The sequence below is a fragment of the Periplaneta americana genome, chromosome 13 (genome assembly GCF_040183065.1).
Source record: "Periplaneta americana isolate PAMFEO1 chromosome 13, P.americana_PAMFEO1_priV1, whole genome shotgun sequence".
NCBI classification, from domain to species: Eukaryota; Metazoa; Arthropoda; class Insecta; order Blattodea; family Blattidae; genus Periplaneta; species Periplaneta americana.
Genome location: NC_091129.1, coordinates 127,828,501 through 127,849,248, shown reverse-complemented (window position 1 = coordinate 127,849,248; position 20,748 = coordinate 127,828,501). Strand labels below are relative to the sequence as shown.

The following is a 20,748-nucleotide window of genomic DNA, read 5'->3' as shown; positions in this document are numbered from 1 at the left end:
ACAAAAAAAAAATCACATTCTGTAGCTAACGGAACCTCAAAGATAATGCTGCTAACAACAACAACAACAGCAGCAGCAACAGCAGCAACAACAACAACAACAACAACAACAACAACAACAACAACAACAACAACAACAACAACAACAACAACAACAACAGCAGCAGCAGCAGCAGCAGCAGCAGTAGTAGTAGTAGTAGTAGTAGTACGAGGCGCATCCAGAAAGTAAGTTTCCCTATTTAAAAAAAAAGAACACACACTTTCAGGAAAACATTTATTGGCAACAGATACAGCAATGTTTCAGCTATTTTTCAACATAGCCACCATCAGAATTGAGACACTTGTCGTATCATGGGATCAACTTTTGTATCCCTCTGTAGTAGAACTATGCTGCCTGTGAATGGAACCAGCGTGTGACAGACTTCTTCAGCTCTTCGTCGTTGCCAAAACGCTCACCGGAGGACAGGAATTTCTTGAGGTGCAAGAAAATGTGAAAATCGCTGGGAGCAAGATCAGGACTGTAGGGTGGGTGATCAAGCAACTCCAAGCCAAATTCCGTCAAAACAGCTGCTGTGCGCCGAGCCGTATGTGGACGAGCACAACACCTGCAGTAAGCATTCCACGCCTCTTGTTTTGAATGGCACATCGCAATTTTCGCAGTGTTTCAGAGTAACGGTCAGCGTTCACTGTTTTACCTCTTGGAAGGAAGTTAATGAGCAGAATGCCCTTCCTGTCCCAGAACACCGTGCACATCACTTTCCGTACCGACAGCGTCTGTTTGAATTTCGTCCTGACTGGAGATCCACTATGCCGCCAATGCATTGACTGCTGCTTGGTTTCCGGGGTGAAGTGCGAAATCCAAGTTTCATCGCCCGTGACGATCCTGTCGAGGAACTCGTCGCCGTCATCGTGATACCGTTGCAGAAATGTCAGTGCTGCTCCTAAACGTTGCATTTTGTGTTCGGGTGTCAGGTTTTTCGGCACCCACCTGGCACACACTTTTTTGAACAGCAGGTGCTTAGTGACAATCTCATGCAACAAGGATCGCGATATCTGCGGAAAATGGCTGCTCAGCTCCGTAATCGTGAAGCGACGGTTCTCCATGATGCATTGCCGCACCAGCTCAACACGATCATCATTGATGAGGGACGGTCGCCCACTGCGCTCTTCATCATGGACACTTTGACGACCTTCGGAAAACTACCTACACCAGCGACGCACCATCTGCTTACTCATGATATTTGGCCCATAGACCTGACAGAGCTGCCGATGAATTTCAATTGGCGCAATGCTTTGTGCATTAAAGAACTTTATCAGCGACCGAACCTCGCAGGCGGCGGGAGAAGTAATAAGAGCTTCCATTTCGGACCACTGCTGCCACTCTATTGGCACCAGGCGGGACCTGTCCGGCTGGCATATGATTGATACGTCATAGATCTGTTACGCATGCGTAATTGACACGGCTAATTACATTTACTTTCAAGGGAAAAAAATCGGGAAACTTACTTTCTGGATGCGCCTCGTACTAATTCCACAATTTGGGACATCTGGATGACATCTACGGCTGATCACTAGGATCCAGAATACAAAGCAGAGGTTAACTTAAAAATAAAATACAATATGATTTGCGGAGAGAATACAGAACAATGATAAATTTAAAAATAAAGTACAATTTGATTTCGGAGAAACATGAGATGAAAGTACAATGAACAGTAATGAAATGAAGTAGTAGTACACCGCTGTGGATTAACTGTTAGCATGTCTGACCGTGAAGCGAGCAGGCACGAGTTCAAATCCTGGTTGGGACAAATTACCAGATTAAGGTTTTTTCCGGGGTTTTTCGTGAAGCCAGTAAAAGGAAAAATACTAAGTTACTTTCGGCGCTGGACTCTGGACTCATTTCGCTGGTATTATCAACTTCAATTTCATTCAGACGTAAGATAAGCATCGCAGATGATAAATCAATAATAATAATATCCAGTAATTATTTTATAAAGAATACAGGATAAACCTAGAAAATATGGAGGATATTGAATGCAATTAAATAAGATGAAGGAGATTCCAGAAAACAGGAGAGAGTTGGAAAACCTAAGTAGCCTATATAGTAGCATTAATGCTTTCACAACTTCAGAAGCTCCAGACATTGTTGTTGTTGAGTCAACTGTCTGAAGACAGGTCTGAACCTCACAAGTAATACCAACATGGCACCATTTATGAGGCAACTAGGCCAGGAGATACTGGGGTAGGGTGGCCAGTTCCTTTCCCCCTCCATGCATACATCGCCGATTAACTACATCTCCAGATAGGCCTATTATATCCAGACAAAATAATTAATAATAATTTTCTTAATAGAAAGCTAACTGTTCACTAATATAATTTTTGTAACTAACAGAAAACTCATTTTCTCCACTCGGAACCAAACATGTAACCTTCGATATTATAGCCAGCCATTCTCCCAAATAAACAATAGTGGCTCCATATACAGTTTCTTTAAAGTTAAATAAAGAAGCCATTTGTTTTCATCCTTTATTAGTAACTTTCCGAACGGCAAAAGAAAAGCAGTCTTGGGTCACTTTTACTCTCCGATTGGTACAGGGGAGACTAAAGAGGCAGGTAAACGACCAAGCAAACAAACAAATGAACAGGTCAGCAGTTTTAGTAGCTTGATTTTAATCACATTGCAAATATTGAACTTTCCTTCATCTCAAACAATAAACACTATTAAGACCGCACGCGGCAACAACCCACGGACAGCGACGGCAGATAAATACAGAGGATGTCGAGACAGTAGATCGCGATCCGAAGAGGAAGCGCATTCTTCTGTAACCGGTAGAGCGCGATCCGAGGAGGAAGCGCATTCTTCTGTAACCGGTAGAGCGCGATCCGAGGAGGAAGCGCATTCTTCTGTAACCGGTTACTTACCTTAGTAACATATGAGTGCGATTTTACATTATCAGTTCTTTTCAGTCGTAGTGTGTTAAGATAATAAGACCTATTATACACGAGAGAATTAATAACTATTTCGGAAATTGTATTATATAGTTTTCGCGTGTTAAATATTATAGCGAAAGCTATATAATACATATTCCGAAGTGATATAGTCTTAAAAGTTGTGTAGGCCTAATCATGATGTATAATAAATATTACAAAATTATAAGAAAACCAAAACAACGTTTACTATTAGTCTCTGTATAATATACTCGTATATTCCTCATTTTTCTATATAAACGTCATAAACCAAAAAGTCGTAAACATAAGTATAGAATGTAAGAGAATAACAGTTTATATAACATGAAATTTGCTGACATGAAAGCCAATCACTTTGAAAGACTATGTAAAAAATCATTCAAAATAATAATAATAATAATAATAATAATAATAATAATAATAATAATAATAATAAAACTCAGGTGATTGTACTTTTTTCTATTATTGCGACGTCGATAATAAATGTATAAATAAATAAATAAATAAATAAATAAATAAATAAACAAAATAAATAAATAAGGTTTATTTAACGACGCTCGCAACTGCAGAGGTTATATCAGCGTCGCCGGTGAGCGGAAGTTTTGTCCCGCAAGAGTCTTTTTACATGCCAGTAAAACTATTGACATGAGCCTGTCGCATTTAAACATACTTAAATGCCATCGACCTCGGCCGGAATCGAACCGGCAACCTCGAGCATAGAAGGCCAGCGCTATATCAACTGCGTTACCGAGGGCGATTGTAGAAAAAAAAACTACGAACAATGATTGATATAAACAATGCACGCATCATTTACTTCTCCGCGACGACAATGACAACGCAAATAAGTGATGTGTACAAAAAGTAGTTGGTCTTACTGGGTTGTTTTAATTTTACTAAAAAATAAAGCTGGCTTTTAAAATGTGAACTCCTGGAGAATAAGCAGCGGATATACGGCGCATACTATTGCTTACCCTCAATAAGTATGGTCCTGCCTATAATCACAGTTTAGCTGAAATTGGAGCATGCTTCCTCTGTCACAAATCAATGGCCTTGCAACGGAAGAAGACTTCTGTTCGTTGATGTCCATGTGCTTCGATGGCGACTGACGATTATTATTGTTTTACAGAGATGTAACATGCCAATTCGATAGGATAAATACAATATCATCAGTATTAGTATCATAAGTTTTAGTGTCAATATCACTTAGTGTTATCGAATGAATAAATAAATAAATACCACCATAACTGCACATGCACAATAACACGCATATAAAAATAAAATGGACTATTTCTCTCTTTCATTCCCTCTCTCTTTCTGTCTCCCTCTCTTAAGCGCGCACGCACGCACGCACGCACGCACACACAGTAGTGACGCTTGAACCACAGGTTGAGAACCACACGCGGCTCCATGGCAGGGCGTCCCACGAGGCTGTGGATATTGATCTCAACGCTCCCTGCACGGCAACTAATTAAACGTCCCCACAAGAAGTTAAAGGTCTTCCCACAAACAACACGAAACGGGCGTAATGTGGCATGCATGATTTAGTTACAGCCAGAGAACGTTATCTTTGCAATTCGAATTACGAATATAGCACGGCAGCATCTTACAAAATGCAAAATGGTAGTGCACTAAAACAGCGACTACTCAAAAGAGTGCAGATTTGCAAAACTCTACTACAAGCGGGACTTAAATTTGTGTAAATTACATATTAATAGGCACTTTCAATTAGCAGGAATCCGTATCATCGTCGTCTACTGTCAAAAACTGAGTCCTCTGGTCTGTTTCATTCAAACTCGTAGGGGAGTACGAACAAATATGAGACTTTCACAATAGCCACGTGATTATGAACAGAAAATTCACCATTCCCATCTATATTTGTCACCTAATTGCAAGTGACTCACTCGCAGGTATCAGTTGTTTAATGCTGTCGGTCCTACAGGCTAATACTTCATGCACGTGGCCTTACTTAACTGGCATATTCCAACCTGCTATTATTCAACTTTCACAGAGCTGTAGAACTTGCAAAACAATTTTATTTTTGTGAGCAAGCCGTCACAATTAGAACAAAACATTATTGCACTGTCTTGTTCAGTGGACTGTTCTGTGCCCTCAGTCTAGATTGGCAGCTTAAATCGTTTACATTCTATATAATATTCTAGAAATGTTATCTAACTAGGCAGGTTAATCGAAGTTGTACTGTATTTGGAACATTTTCATGTCATCCCTTCCTTTGAATCTTAGGGTGTTGTTAGTTTGAATAAAATAAGTATCACAGTAAATTGTTTTCGAACCTTCTTATTGTTATCAATGTTACGATTTTGATTAATATTCACAAACTTCTAGTTCTTTAAAGACACCAGTTTAAGGGTATATTTACGTGAACGACCACAAATACTATCAGAAAATGCAAGCTCTAAATTTCTAAAATTTTATAAGGAAATGAACTCACAATTGGACAAAAATTACAAGGTACCACAACAAGACTTATTAGAACTTAAATATCTGATAAAAGTATAAAAGGTTACTAATAATACTTTTTTAGAATTCACTTTTTACTTTATATTAAATTTTCGAAAATTTCAATATTTTCACATATATTATTTCATAACTCCACAACCATTAGAGATAGAATTCTGAAATTTTGTACACTGATTTAACATGCATTTCCTATGGAGTAACTGTCAGCGCGTCTGGCCGCGAAACCAGGTGGCCCGGGTTCGAATCCCGGTCGCGGCAAGTTACCTGGTTGACGTTTTTTCCGGGGTTTTCCCTCAACCCAATACGAGCAAATGCTGGGTAACTTTCGGTGCTGGACCCCGGACTCATTTCACCGGCATTATCACCTTCATTTCATTCAGACGCTAAATAACCTATATGTTGATACAGCGTCGTAAAATAACCAAATAAAATAAAATAAACATGCATTTATGCAAAAGGTAGACTACAATAATGCCCATTTCTTTGAAAATAGAAAAATTAGGTCACAAAAACATTATGTAAATTTTAATATATTTTATATAGGACAAATAAAAAACTAACTGTATTACAATAAACAACCCTACATGTCAGAGAGTAGTCTACTTTTCAGAAAGAAGTGTTTATTACCAAATAATGTAACTGCAGAATTTTTTTGTTTTATTTTCATACATTGATAAAACTGGTTTGAAAAATATTATTAGTAACCTTTTTTTATACTTTTATCAGATATTTAAGTTCTAATAAGTCTTGTCGTGGTACCTTGTAATTTTTGTCCAATTGTGAGTTCATTTTCTTATAAAATTTTAGAAATTTAGAGCCTGCATTTTCTGATAATATTTGTGGTCGTTCACGTACATATGCCCTTAATCTATCAAATTAAAAAACCTAATAAAATCGGTCTGCTTTTTATTTGAAATAAGAGCTTTTTTATTAAATGTTTATCTATGTTAAATCTTGTTTATAGTCCTAGAGAAATTGACTCGTAGACACTGAATATGAACAAAATTCGTCCGATTTTTTGAAGAAATCGCTTTACGTACATAGACAAGGAATCAGACAGACACACAGACGGTATGTTTAAGACCAATGATTTTTTTTTAGATACCAGAGAGGTTAAAAACGTGTTTCGCGAAAATCTCGAAAACGAGTTCTTTGCAGCATCACATTATTTCTCTTTATACTCCATTTAATGGTAAAGTGCCGGTAATAAAAACAGTAGATGTAAACTATTAGAACACATAAGAGAGGAATAACCTACTACTAAGCACACTTATAAGGAAACTATTAATTAGCTAATGTCAGAACTTTTACTCAAACTGCACACACTGTAAGATCTGCAAAGTAAGTAAAGAAATAAAAAACATGAGAGGCTCTCCCGGAAGTACGTCCGCAACATATAATAGCCTACATCTTGTCACACCAGTGATTGCAAATAAAACATTTTTTAAATATTACTTACTTACTTACAAATGGCTTTTAAGGAACCCGAAGGTTCATTGCCGCCCTCACATAAGCCCGCCATCGGTCCCTATCCTGTGCAAGATTAATCCAGTCTCTATCATCATACCCCACCTCCCTCAAATCCATTTTAATATTATCCTCCCATCTACGTCTCGGCCTCCCTAAGGGTCTTTTTCCCTCCGGTCTCCCAACTAACACTGTATATGCATTTCTGGATTCGCCCATACGTGCTACATGCCCTGTCCGTCTCAAACGTCTAGATTTTAAGTTCCTAATTATGTCAGGTGAAGAATACAATGCGTGCAGTTCTGTGTTGTGTAACTTTCTCCATTCTCCTGTAACTTCATCCCGCTTAGCCCCAAATATTTTCCTAAGCACCTTATTCTCAAACACCCTTAAACTATGTTCCTCTTTCAGAGTGAGAGTCCAAGTTTCACAACCATACAGAACAACCGGTAATATAACTGTTTTATAAATTCTAACTTTCAGATTTTTGGACAGTAGGCTGGATGATAAGAGCTTCTCAACCGAATAATAACAGGCATTTCCCATATTTATTCTGCGTTTAATTTCCTCCCGAGTGGCATTTATATTTGTTACTGTTGCTCCAAGATATTTGAATTTTTCCGCCTCTTCGAAGGATAAATCTCCAATTTTTATAATTCCATTTCGTACAATATTCTGGTCACGAGACATAATCATATACTTTGTCTTTTCGGGATTTACTTCCAAACCGATCGCTTTACTTGCTTCCAGTAAAATTTCCGTGTTTTCCCTAATCGTTTGTGTATTTTCTCCTAACATATTCACGTCATCTGCATAGACAGGAAGCTGATGTAAACCGTTCAATTCCAAACCCTGCCTGTTATCCTGAACTTTCCTAATGGCATATTCTAGAGCGAAGTTAAAAAGTAAAGGTGATAGTGCATCTCCCTGCTTTAGCCCGCAGTGAATTGGAAAAGCATCAGATAGAAACTGACCTATACGGACTCTGCTGTATGTTTCACTGAGACACATTTTAATTAATCGAACTAGTTTCTTGGGAATACCAAATTCAATAAGAATATCATATAATACTTCCCTCTTAAACGAGTCATATGCCTTTTTGAAATCTATGAATAACTGATGTACTGTACCCTTATACTCCCATTTTTTCTCCATTATCTGTCGAATACAAAAAAATCTGATCAATAATCGATCTATTACGCCGAAAACGTTTTTAAATATTATTTTTACAAATTGTCAACAGTAGTCTCGTCCATGTAGATGGGAATTTAGTTCAAATTGAGATTCATGTAAATACGGATTCTATCTATATGGCTCTGCACATCTACTGTCGTCATTTGTCTGGATTGTTTGCGAAATCGGAATTGTCGTCATTAATTTAGTAGCTAATCAATATCCCTACTTCAGTTTCAATCGGCTTTTTTGCAGCGCTCCCGTGTTCAGCACCGTTAACTGACATATTTTGTTCAGCGTTTTGCCGTCTTTCTTTCCGCACCGAATCTTATAGGATGACGTTCTCTTCAGATTTAATTCCTTGGCTATTCGTGCTGACTATTCTTAAGTTATACATCGATTCTAGAAATGTTAGATTTCTACAAAATGTCGGTAAATAATGTTTTTGCCTCATCTGAAAACTCATTTCTTCTAGTTTTCGAAAATATATAATTTGTATCCATTATCGCAATAATTTAATAACTATTTGGGCATATATAATATAAGCGCACTATATTTTCTATACCTTACGCCATCTTCAGTGTGAGTTTTCTCCTATTTCATATTTTCCGACATTTATTACCCTTCCAACTGACAAAAAGCAGACTTCCAATTGTGCAAAAGACATCATTGTGGTACCAAATTAAAGCTTAAACATATGGCTGTGTTGTAAACTAAAATTATCATTTTCAATCGATTATAATTGCTTTATCCCTAAAAAATATATAGTATATTATATATATATTTTTTTTTCTAAAGTGCTTATATAATGTGGCATATCGTTTAAATGGGTCAAGATAAATAAATAATTTTAGTAAGTAACGTTCTCCGTATGTAGGGGATCATTTTGGCGAAAAAAGTTTTATCGTAGGTCAATTTTTAATGGAGTTCGGTCGGTCTAAAATTTTATTAATAAAAAAAATTCTTTGGGCTCTCAAATCAATTTTCAAGTTTGAATTATATTACTTTATTCCCAAGAATCATGTCACCAAAGTTTGAAACACAGTAAGGAAAAACTGTGGATTTTTTATCCTAAGAGTCGATGTATGCCTTAAGAGAATTCAATTTTTTTCAAACATCATATCCATGTTATTGCATTATGTATAGCTATTTTTTTTTCGTGTACTATTTATAGCTGTTTTTCTCCTCCCACATCTTCCTTTTCGTTGACAGAAAACTGAGCCAGTTCCCTGAATTTACTGATAAAGAGCCCAAATATTGTACGCTTTGATGGTAGATCTTTAAGAAATTCCTCCCGTTGAAATTCGCTTACCGCTTTCACACTAGCTCCGCCACCTCGACCAACTGCGAATGCCAGGGCCACCTCCGATACAACACAAACATTTAAGACATTACACAGCATTCACTCACACATATGAAAGGATCAAGGGAAGGATCCCCGTCCATGGCCGGACTTTCAAGAGATACAATCCCGGTATTTGCCTGGAAATAACTGAGGAAACCATGGAAAACCTTAATTAGGATTGCCAGCCCCTGGGATCGAACCCCGAACCTCCCGAATGCAAGGCCAGCCCTCTACCACGCCGCTAGCCCGCTCGGTTAATAATAATAATAATAATAATAATAATAATAATAATAATAATAATAATAATAATTATTATTATTATTATTATTATTATTATTATTATTATTATTATTATTATTATTATTAAATCTGGTAGAACTAACGCCCGCAGGCCTTCTCTTCCGCCCAGCCAGATTCTATACGGACATAACTAAAAATTTCGGTGAAAATGTCATGTTTTTCCACGTGCAGTATTTCTGAGGGTACCGTTACACCAGGTTGAGAAATAATGACGTAGTGACTATGACATCTGGCTGTGTGCTGCCATTCAACAGCGCTGGAAATTGAGTGGCACGTAAAATCTCGCGCACTCCGCTTCTATTTCGAATCAGAATGGAAACTCACGTCGAAAAGAGTGAAAACGATTTTACTCTCTGCTAGAATAGAATTCCACATCAGCACCTATCACTTTTGATTTCCTGTTGCCGCGGTCGGATGGCGGTGACACAAGGAGAGGCAGACATTTTCCCGGATACTCGGCTGCGTTCTGATTGCTGATGTCCCAGACACAGTGAGTTAAATAAGTTGCGATGTAGTATTCAACACAGAAAGTAACTTATTTTTTAACGCGTTCATGCACATTGTGTATATGCGGAAAACACATTTCCTCCTCGTCATGTGTTCATACTGTTGTCTGGAAGTTCGCATGAATCCAGCACGAAACTTGACACGTACTGTTTCACAAGCCTTTACATCTCGGTGGTCGAATTACTGCCAAACTTGTCATTAGAGATCCATAAGGGACGTAAAGCAGGTTGTTCCGTGACAGGACAACTGAACGAATTCCATCCGTGAGTGAGACAATATAGGCTACCTCTGTTACATCTCAAAATGACGAATGAGGCACGTTGAATGTGAATGTGTTTCAAGTGACTATGATAAAACAGTAATGTGAATTGAAGTTATTTCTTTGGTTTGTTACTATTCATGTATTATGCAACGAGCCTATAATGGTAGTAATTAAGACGCGAGTATGTTTATGAAACGAGCGCTTGCGCTCGTTTCATAATTTTCATACGAGCGTCTTAACTACCATTATAGGCAATTTTCATACGACTTTTTATGCTCGATCATATTTTTAACTTGAAATTATTCATAAGTATTCTTGTTATTCTTATCTGACTGGGGAGCGGAACTGACCTTGTACAATATCTCGTAAATTGCGAGATGTGCGCAGACGCGAAAGTATTGATTTTTTCCGCGAAACAAATGTCATTGACCTTGATATAATCTAGAGAGTAAAATAAACATTAATCTTGATATAACCTTGAAATTGATTTAGACATTGAAAAACGAGATGACAAATTGAATTTATTTGAATAATATTTACAATTAACGCTAATTATTATAGTAACAGAACATATCCTTCTGCGACAGTATTGGATTTCCAGCCTCCGTGACGTTTCGCTAGTTGTCTTTCGATTGCATATCCGAGAAAATCGATACTTGCGCTTTCATATCACTACAATGGTGTTTTCTGATTGGTGGAACACCTGAACTTTAATGAATAGGTGTACTTTAATGAGGTCCATTAAAGGGCTGCTACCAGGTGTATAATTACTACATTTTGGCATGGTCGAGCATAAAAGTATTTATTGTAATTTATATTTCAATAACTAAACATTAAGCTTACACAGAAATTTTACTTGAAACAAATAAAGAGAAAGGTTTGGAAGTAAATCCCGAAAAGACAAACTATATGATTATGTGTCGTAACCAGAACACAGTACGAAATGGAAATATAAAAATTGGAAATTTATCCTTTGAAGAAGTGTAAAAATTTAAATGTCTTGGAGCAACAGTAACAAATATAAGTGACATTCTGGAGGAAATTAAACGCAGAATAAATTTGGGAAATGCCTGTTATTATTCGGTTGAGAAGCTTTTGTTATCCAAACGTCCTTCAAAAAAAATTTAATTAACATTATTGAACTGATAGGATATTATGACGGGGAAGCGCAATAGATTTTTCAGGTTGAAGTGCTATGGCTGTCATAGCTCTCTCCATTTTCAATCCAATTCAATGCAATTCAATTCAAAAGTTAGAATTTATAGAACAGTCATATCTTATTACCGGTTGTTCTGCATGGTCGTGAAGCTTGGATTCTCACTTTGAGAGAGGAACAGAAGTTAAAGGTGTTCGAGAATAAGGTACTTAGGAAAATATTTAGGGCTAAGAGGAATAAAGTTCCAGGAGAATGGAGAAAATTACACAAAGCAGAACTGCACGCATTGTATTCTTCACCTAACACAATCAGGAACTTAGCTTCTTTATGAAAGAAGATGGTTTAGCCTATATAGGCATTTGCGGTGTAGGTCTATTTTTACATTGTTTTGATGACACATTTCTGACTTCGCTTATTTCATGTTGAAGGGTAGTATACTGAAAAGCAACAGAGATGCAAACTAGTGTCGGCCACCAGCGTAGCTCGGACGCTAGCGCGTTTGCTTGCTGATCGGGGTTATACTCTGGCATGGCTTCGATTCTCGCTTAGACTGATAACCTAGTTGTGTTTTTCCGAGGTTTTCCCCAACCGTAATACGAAAGTCAAGTAATCTATGGCGAATCCTATACCTCATCTCGCCAGATACTATCTCGCTATCATCAATTTCATCGATGCTAAATAGCCTAGTAGTTGATACAGCGTAGTTAAATAGCCAAGTAAAAAAATAGCGTTATGAAATGTTCTAACATTGTGGCAACCAAAACATTACAAACTTCGTCTTATTTCATAAGAAAAACTAAATTCAAGATCTGTGCTAAAATCCTTGAGCTGTTGAAAAATGAAAGGATTGAAGTGAAGAACTGAATATTTTTTAAACAAAGTGGAACAGACACTTCAGCCCTCTTTCTGTAAAACGAACATCGGCGAATATCGAACTTCTCCATACTCGACAAACTTGAATCGAACATAGCATCTGTAATGCAAGACGTAAGCGAGTTTTCTTTTACGACGGAATAGCTTATCTTAGTCTCGAATATTATTTACATTAATTACATTACTTTATATTAATTAAAAAACATATACAGTATAACTTATAACATTAACGGATATTTTGCTTTTCCCTTGCAGGTTACAATCAGTAAGGCACTGCAAAAAATATTACCCTTCTTCTCATTTAGAGCTTATCCCTGCTAGGAATAACAAAATTTTCTCTGCCGCATTCTTTGAAACGAATCTGTGAATATTCATACTTTCAGTTGTATTATTATTATTATTATTATTATTATTATTATTATTATTATTATTATTATATTACCTAATAGCTCATACTTTGTAAGACCACAATTTTTCATCTTTATACATCTGATACGCCTTTCTGCAGTACAGAGAGATCAGTTACATATTGCTAACAAAGAATAACAATTCTGAATGTAATTTATAATTTAAATGAATATAATTACGTAAGTTATATATACATATATTAGAATTTTATGCAAGTACCTATTTTTTTAACTTGCACGAGTCAATAATAAATTTACCATCATGAAACAAATCAAATCCAGTTTTTAATCTGCCGACCCGGGTGGCGCAAGCCGTAGAGGCACCTAATGATTTTACGGCTTGGTCAGAAGGGTTGTGGGTTCGAGTCCCCCTCGGGCATGGGTGTTGTGTTTGTGTTAGTTTAGTAAGCAGAAAATAGAAAAACTGAAACCGGAAAAACAGAAATCTTTCGGAAAATGGCCTCCGGCCGGAAATAGAAAAAAAAAAAATATATATATATCATCCATATCCCCAATATACTCGCCTGGCTTCATTTCCCTTCCGAAACAAGTTGTATTATGATATTTTTCATCACTCTCAATTGAATTCAAGTGCAAAAATCTCGACTCTACAGAGTGATGCTCACCATAATAATATGCCATTGAAGCCTGTTGATGCGCGTCTGGAGCACACGTCACTAAGTGTGCAAGCTGTTTCGCGTGTCCAGCTTTATAAGACACGTCACTTAAGATCTAAATTGAATTGGAATTGACTCTAATTCATTTCTTTCATAACCAAACTGTAATTTATCTGCGGGCCACATGAATAAAAGTCAAACACAATTTCACCGTATGTAATTTTTAGTGGAGACTGCAGTAATAGAAACACGCGGGTTTTAAGAAATCAGAGTTCTCTACTCGACTCGACTCTCGTTGAAAATATTGAGGATTCATCTATTACCATATATTGGTCTTGTGGTAGGAGCAAAAAGACATTTAGGCAGGAAATAATTACAGGTAAAACACTTGGTAAAGAGAAGTAGTGTCCGTCTTTTGAGCTCATCTGAAGTTCATTTGGTGATTTTTAAATCTAACAGTATATAAAAATATAGCATTCCCCATGATGGAATAACACGACCCAAGAGGCCAATTAATTATTTAATAATAGGGCACAGCGCACCACATGATACCGAATTTCAATTCTCAATTATTTTTATACTGATGAATGTTCTGATCTCCATCACTTTTAAATAAGTTCAACTCTTCAACAAGTCCGTCCTCTTTTTCTTTGATGTTGATTTTAAAATCGTATTTTCTCAATACGGAATCTAAAGTGATAAAAAAAGAGGTAAATATAACCCTGTAGTATATCAAATATTTCAGATTACTTACTTACTTACTGCTTTTAAGAAACCCGGAGGTTCATTGCCGCCCTCACATAAGCCCGCCATTGGTCCCTATCCTGAGAAAATATTAATCCTGTCTCTATCATCATATCCCACCTCCTTCAAATCCATTTTAATATTATCCTCCCATCTATGTCTCGGCCTCCCCAAAAGCATTTTTCCCTCCGACCTACCAACTACCACTCTATATGCATTTCTGGATTCGCCCATACGTGCTACATGACCTGCCCACCTCAAACGTTTGGATTTAATATTTCTAATTATGTCAGATGAAGAATATAATGCGTGCAGTTCTGCGTTGTGTAACTTTCTCCATTCTCCAGTAACTTTATCCCTCTTAGCTCCAAATATGCTCCAACGTTGAATTGGACAAAGAGGTCCCACCGTGGGCCACCGCGATCACCAGACTTCGCTGAATATTTTCTTTATAGCCACATAAAAACCCTAAGTTACGAAACCTCAGTGAAAATGACGAGGAACTGGTTGCCACAATCCTAGCTATATGCCTTGTCGTACAACAGACACCGGGGATATTTGAGAGAGCGTAGCAGAATTTTTTTCGCCGTTGTGCCGAGGTCGGTTGGTACTATTCCGAAGTTGCTACGAGTTGTAAAACAGTGTGAAAATAAAGCCGCTTAAAGAAACGTTTCGCACACATTATTACATTATTCACATGATACTTTAAGAGCTCGTGGAGCATTAACATTTGATTAAGCGGGAAAACGCTGATACTGTCAATTATGAGGATAATTTATACTTAACCTACATTAACATTTTCACAAATCCTTTCTCACCCGGCCGAAAATAACAGGGTCACCTATTCAGAACTAGCGGCACTATTTCGAAGTTTGTCAATTTGTCATATCTTTGATTCTGACTTATCCCGTGGTTAGAAAGTTTGCTTACATGATACAAAAAATTGAAGGTCAGATATATTTGAATGCAGTATATAGTATTCAGTTAAAAAATCGGACAATTTGTCTTCAGACAAATTTAAAATGATAGGCAAAAATTTGGAAATTGTTTATAAGACAGTGATTATTAGGATGAGAAAAGCGTTAAATTCACTATTCAGAGAAAACTATGCTCTAGAACGAACATTTTTTCACAGTTTGTTTGTCAAAATTTCTTTCGCAGTACCAAAGTAATAATTCTAATACTTCGTCTTCATGTCAAATCTAATCCAACTCACGTACTACAGAAAGTAAATGCCAATAAGTCACTTAACAGTTTTCCTCAATATGCAGAACTGTCACTCCATTTCGGTAATTTTCAGTGTCTGATCAACAAATGTTATTTCCCGTTCCTGAATTTTCAGGTTCTCTACACTGGCGTAGATAGACAATAGAGTTATCTGAAATTGGATGTGCGAATAATTTGAACTGTTTGAACTGTAGACACATCAAAGGGCACTGAAAACGTCAATTTAACCATTTTGTATTGCATTACAACCGCATCATTCCACGTGACTCACATTAAACATTGTGTCCATTTTTAAAGGTTATTCCAGTTTATGTTACAAAAGAGATAATTTAAATTTAACTTTAAAAATATAAAGTGAAAAAGTAAGTTGGGGTAGGTGGACCAGCCAAACAACTCTATCATAAAATATTTACTGTGCACACGGGGAAATTTATTTCTTTTGTATTGTCAAAACTTGTCCATTTCAAGATCTGAAACTGAAACATGATTTACAAATTTGCGAGAAGTAATAATGTTGCTATTCTTCTGGCAGTATTATTCTAGAATTACGGAAGATGGAGAAATTGATTAAATAACAAGATGTGACCAAGTTACCCAGTAAAAAAATCAAATACAAATACACATACAAAGTATGGGATTGGCCTAGTTACCCCAAAATTCTGCGGATCTGGGCCACCGAGGTACTGGAAAGAAAAAATTGGAAAGTTAGCACGTGTTATGATTTTTCACGGGTGAAGGAATAATTTGAAATACCCGTAGTAGGTTATTTACGGAGGTTATAAAACAATATTAAAACCATCCCAATTTAAACAAGATAGGATTTTTTTAAAGTTTATATGATAAGTATCTCGAGGTGTAAAACTATGGATCACGTATCCCAATCTACCTTATATAATATGAAGTACGTACACATACCTAGTAAATGAATCCCAAGGCAATCATGAATTCTTAATCGTTTCAATATTAATTTTATGTGCAAATCATGTTATAACGGAACAAATATGAATTCTTAATCGTTTCAATATTAATTTTATCTGCGACTCATGTTATAACGGAAAAAATATGAAGACACAATTTAGGTAATCATCAAGTACTGTTATTTTCTTTTCTTTATGCTTTTATTTCAGTAAATTAAACACAGCTAGACGAAGTCTTCCAGCACTTTTTCACCTTTGTACTACTGGAGTCTACAATTATTACCACAGGGTATCTGCTCATTTCTTATGTAATAAATAATTAATTCATTAGCCTATTTTACTGAATTTTTACACGAGACAAATTACCAATAAATTTTACCTAAAGCCCTCTTATTCTGTGAGAGGATTCTTTAATATGCCTTAACTTCACGACACGGACCTATCAACTTTAGTTTAATGACGAAAGAAACAATGTTAAGGATTTTTACCGCTCTAAAAAATTCATCGCTTTCGGCCAGTGACAAACGTGGTAACCTCTACGCCAACAAGGACGACAATATGCCCGTCAAAAAATCGAACTGAGATCAAATTTAAATTTATTTTTAAAATTGTAAGATGTACGACGAATGTTGCGAAATTTCCTTACTATTATAAATGTAGTTTTTTTTGTATTTTATTCTGTTTTTATATGGAGTGGCACAACTGTAATTATTAAAGGGGACACTTATGTGAGTTTTAAAAACTTATATAATTTCCATACAAAATTTATGAATTTTAAACTATATAAACATGTCTACAATAGTATCATCTGTACAAAATTTGGTGCCAATAGTTTGGGGCTAATAGTTTTGAAATTATATTTTTTAATATATTTATACTGATGTCACTAAAAACAATCCTTGCGACAAAGTTTTCAAAACTTTTAGTTCATATTAGGTCAAAAGCTTGAAAACAGTCAAGGGAATATAAATTAATTACTTTTTTTTGAGCTCAGTCAAAATCGGGCCTAGGGTCGAGCTGGTTGGCGAGTTGGTGTAGTGCTGGCCTTCTATGCCCAAGATTGCGGGTTCAATCCCGGGCCAGGTCGATGGCATTTAAGTGTGCTTAAATGCGACAGGGTCATGCCAGTAGATTTACTGGCATGTAAAAGAACTCCTGCGGGACAAAATTCCGGCACATCCGGCGACGCTGATATAACCTCTGCAGTTGCGAGCGTCGTTAAATAAAACATACCATTTTTTGGGCCTGGGCGTTAATATACCTCAATTGAGGTACTGCAGATTATCCCTTAACTCTCCATATCACATTTCCCGGCTGAGACAATTATGTATCGGACCGATACGAGTAGTCCTGAAGGCAAGCATTGTTGAGTGACGGATTGTATAAGGTTTGCACCTTAACTTTTGGCTCTCGCTGGTCGCCTAAAATCCACTACTGATGCACAGTGATTTACTATGTGTTCGTTTCTAAAGCGGTGAAGCGGAAAAGACCTGGGCACGGGTATCTGTTTTTCTTTTTCCTTCCCCTTTATGCACAGAATTGGTCTAAATAAAGAGTCACAATAAATTTTTAAGAGAGTTGTCTTAATTTTTTCACCATTATTTCACCATAGTGTTCCCTTAATTTAAAGATTTTTTTAATTACACAGACTACTCGCAAACGAGGTGATACACAGCAATAATTATTAAAACCATAATTAATCCATTCTCATTATATGAAAAATGTAACAAACCTCCTACATCCCTATATTAAGTATTAAATTACATAATTCTGATTGTTGTCTTATACAGTGTAAATGTCCGATTATTAAGGAGTCTTCTGAAGTTAAGTATTTAGGCATAATTTTCAATAATCATTTAAAATGGAACCAACACATTAATTACCTTAGTAATAAACAGGGAACGGATTTATATGGACTAAAAATATATGAAATATGTAAATATATATGTAGTTATTTTTACCAAAATATGGAATTAAATATGGATTTTTACCAAAATATGGAATTAAATATGGACTTAAAATTATAAAAAAATGACTATGTACGTTAAATATTGGTACATTTTAATCAAACTAAACAAAAAATATAATGGACGTACCTTATCTTCCAATGTAGTTTCAACAAAACACAATTTTTATTGTCTGTTACCATAACAATAGGTTACAAACATTTCTTTCAAGTGCTGAAAAGTGAATCTTCTTCTATTGTCTCTGAGGATAGATTTATACTGACTAAAAGAGCGTTCGACGTCACAAGAAGTAACTGGTACATAATTCAATTTCACAATGTCTGCTGGGGATAAGTCCAAGTTAATCTTCACTGTTGATTCACCACTCATCACAGCAACAACCTTTTGTAGTTCTTCATATCCAGGGTTTTTTGAAAGTACAGTGTCCACCTTAGCTCTTACTGCATCTGCAACTTTACCTCTACCACGATTCAGTTGTTCCACAGTACTATTTATAATTTCAAAACTTTCAGATAGTGAAAGGTGCCTATTTTGGAGACTTTTGAGCGTTTTTATGATGCATGAAAATGTATGCTGAATGTGAGCTAAGTCATTCTTCACACTTATGTCACAGGTAACTGTTTTCGCAGTATCAATTGAGACTGCATCTTCAGAGTCCAATGCAAGGAGAACATTGTTAATAGAGTCTATATGTTCGGCATAATATTCAACTGCTTCTAGCCATGTACCCCATCTAGTTAAAATTGGCTTTGGTGGCAATGGAATTTCAGGGTACATTTCTTTCAACACGTTAACTCTACTGGGAGCTTTGAGAAATACTTTTTTCACTGATGAAATCAACAAATCTACTTTAGGGAAATTGTCTCTGACCACTTCTGCCACACGATGAAATGCATGCGCCACACAAGTAAAATGAGTCAATTTAGGATATACAACAGATAATGCTTGTCCAGCTTTGACCATATAAGGGGCAGCATCGCTAATAAAGAATAACACATTATCGTACATAATACCCTTTGGCCACAGGATACCCATAGCTTCGTTGAACAGTTTAACTATAGTTTTGTTATTGCACTTTTCTAGAACATCACAATGTAAAAGAATTCGTTCAGAATATTGTTCACTTAACAAACCGATAACTACATTACCAACAAGTCTACCTTCTTTGTCGGGAGTCTCATCAATGGAAACCCAAATTGAACTATCTTTAATTTCATCTCTTATCTTCTGTATTGTCTCATCGTAGATGGATGGAGCATACGTCTTCCTAAGTGTTGACTCATCCGGGATTGTATGTTGAGTATATTTTTCAAGGAATTCCCTGAAGACCTTATTCTTTAGTTTGTAGAGAGGAATATCAGCAGAGATGAGAGAACGGCACAGGTCGATGTTAAACTCAGATCTTACATTCGATGTTGTTGGTTGTGTTAAAAACAATTGTCTCTGCTTGGAATTTAGTTGTTTGTTGGCCTGATGTTTACTAGTTGTAATGTGTTGTTGCACCAGGAACTTTTGTGTAGATGATACTGCACACTGACACAAATTACAAAATAATATTTTATTGTCAGTTGATAAACCATCTTCTTTAAATTCTGAAATGTAACTTGTTAGTTTTGATTTTAAATTGACTGAATGACGTACTTTTGGCATATTTACCGTCTTTATAGTATGATTTACAAAACTGAACCTATGTGTACTCTGACTGGCATTTAACTGTTGAGCTGCACAACTGAAGTCTGTTAAAAATTTTAAATTAAATTAATACAGTTTTGTAACTTACTTTCCCATTGTTGATAGGACTGCTAATTTTCAAATAACTCTGATGTTAAAGGGATTACTGAACATGTGTTTAAATCTCTATTGTTGAAATGTATTTTTAAAAGTTAATGGAATTTTGTTTTGTTTTATTGTTAAACCTAATATAATATGGACTGTTTTATATGAAATATGGAAAATATATGGAAATTAACGAAAATATGTACTAAACTCTAAAATATGGAAAAATATGGAAAATAAAAGTAGGATTTTTCAACCCTACACATTGTGAAACATAAAGATAATGCAAAATATAAATTATATTAGCTTTATAAGTAAATATGTATTTACATATAAATCCTTTCCCTAGGAATTACTTACCAATAAGTTTATTACGCACAATATACTTAACTTTATTTCAATCGGTAATTATGTATGGAATTATAGGATGGGGTAGCTCATTTAAATCCAATTTTAATCCACTTTATTTATTACAGAAGAAAATAATTAAAATATGTCTTCATAAACCTATTGATTTTCCATCTCAAAAATTGTTTTTAGACTTTAATATTCTTAACATAAGACAA

The 20,748-nt window shown here is 35.9% G+C and overlaps 2 protein-coding genes across 4 annotated transcripts in view; both read right to left on the bottom strand.

Annotated features, from left to right (window-relative positions):
• Positions 1 to 20,748, bottom strand: part of LOC138712412 (SLIT-ROBO Rho GTPase-activating protein 1-like) — a 595,908-nt gene that overhangs the window by 127,390 nt on the left and 447,770 nt on the right. The window lies entirely within an intron of this gene.
• Positions 385 to 20,414, bottom strand: LOC138712634 (uncharacterized). Its single transcript, XM_069844601.1, has 4 exons — positions 20,048 to 20,414; positions 18,913 to 19,939; positions 4,314 to 4,419; positions 385 to 604 (listed from the first exon to the last, which is right to left on the bottom strand). Exons 1-4 carry the CDS (start codon positions 20,054 to 20,056, stop codon positions 385 to 387), a joined length of 1,362 nt encoding a protein of 453 aa, XP_069700702.1. The 5' UTR covers positions 20,057 to 20,414.

What these genes read in the sequence shown, in the direction of transcription:
- LOC138712634 (XM_069844601.1), bottom strand. An exon ending in GCACCTTTCACTATCTGAAA is followed by an intron (nt 4,420 to 18,912) that starts GTTTTGAAATTA and finishes GTTGCCGTGCAG; the next exon opens with GGAGCGTTGAGATCAATATC. An exon ending in TACTGTGTGTGCGTGCGTGC is followed by an intron (nt 605 to 4,313) that starts GTGCGTGCGTGC and finishes TGCTTACTGCAG; the next exon opens with GTGTTGTGCTCGTCCACATA.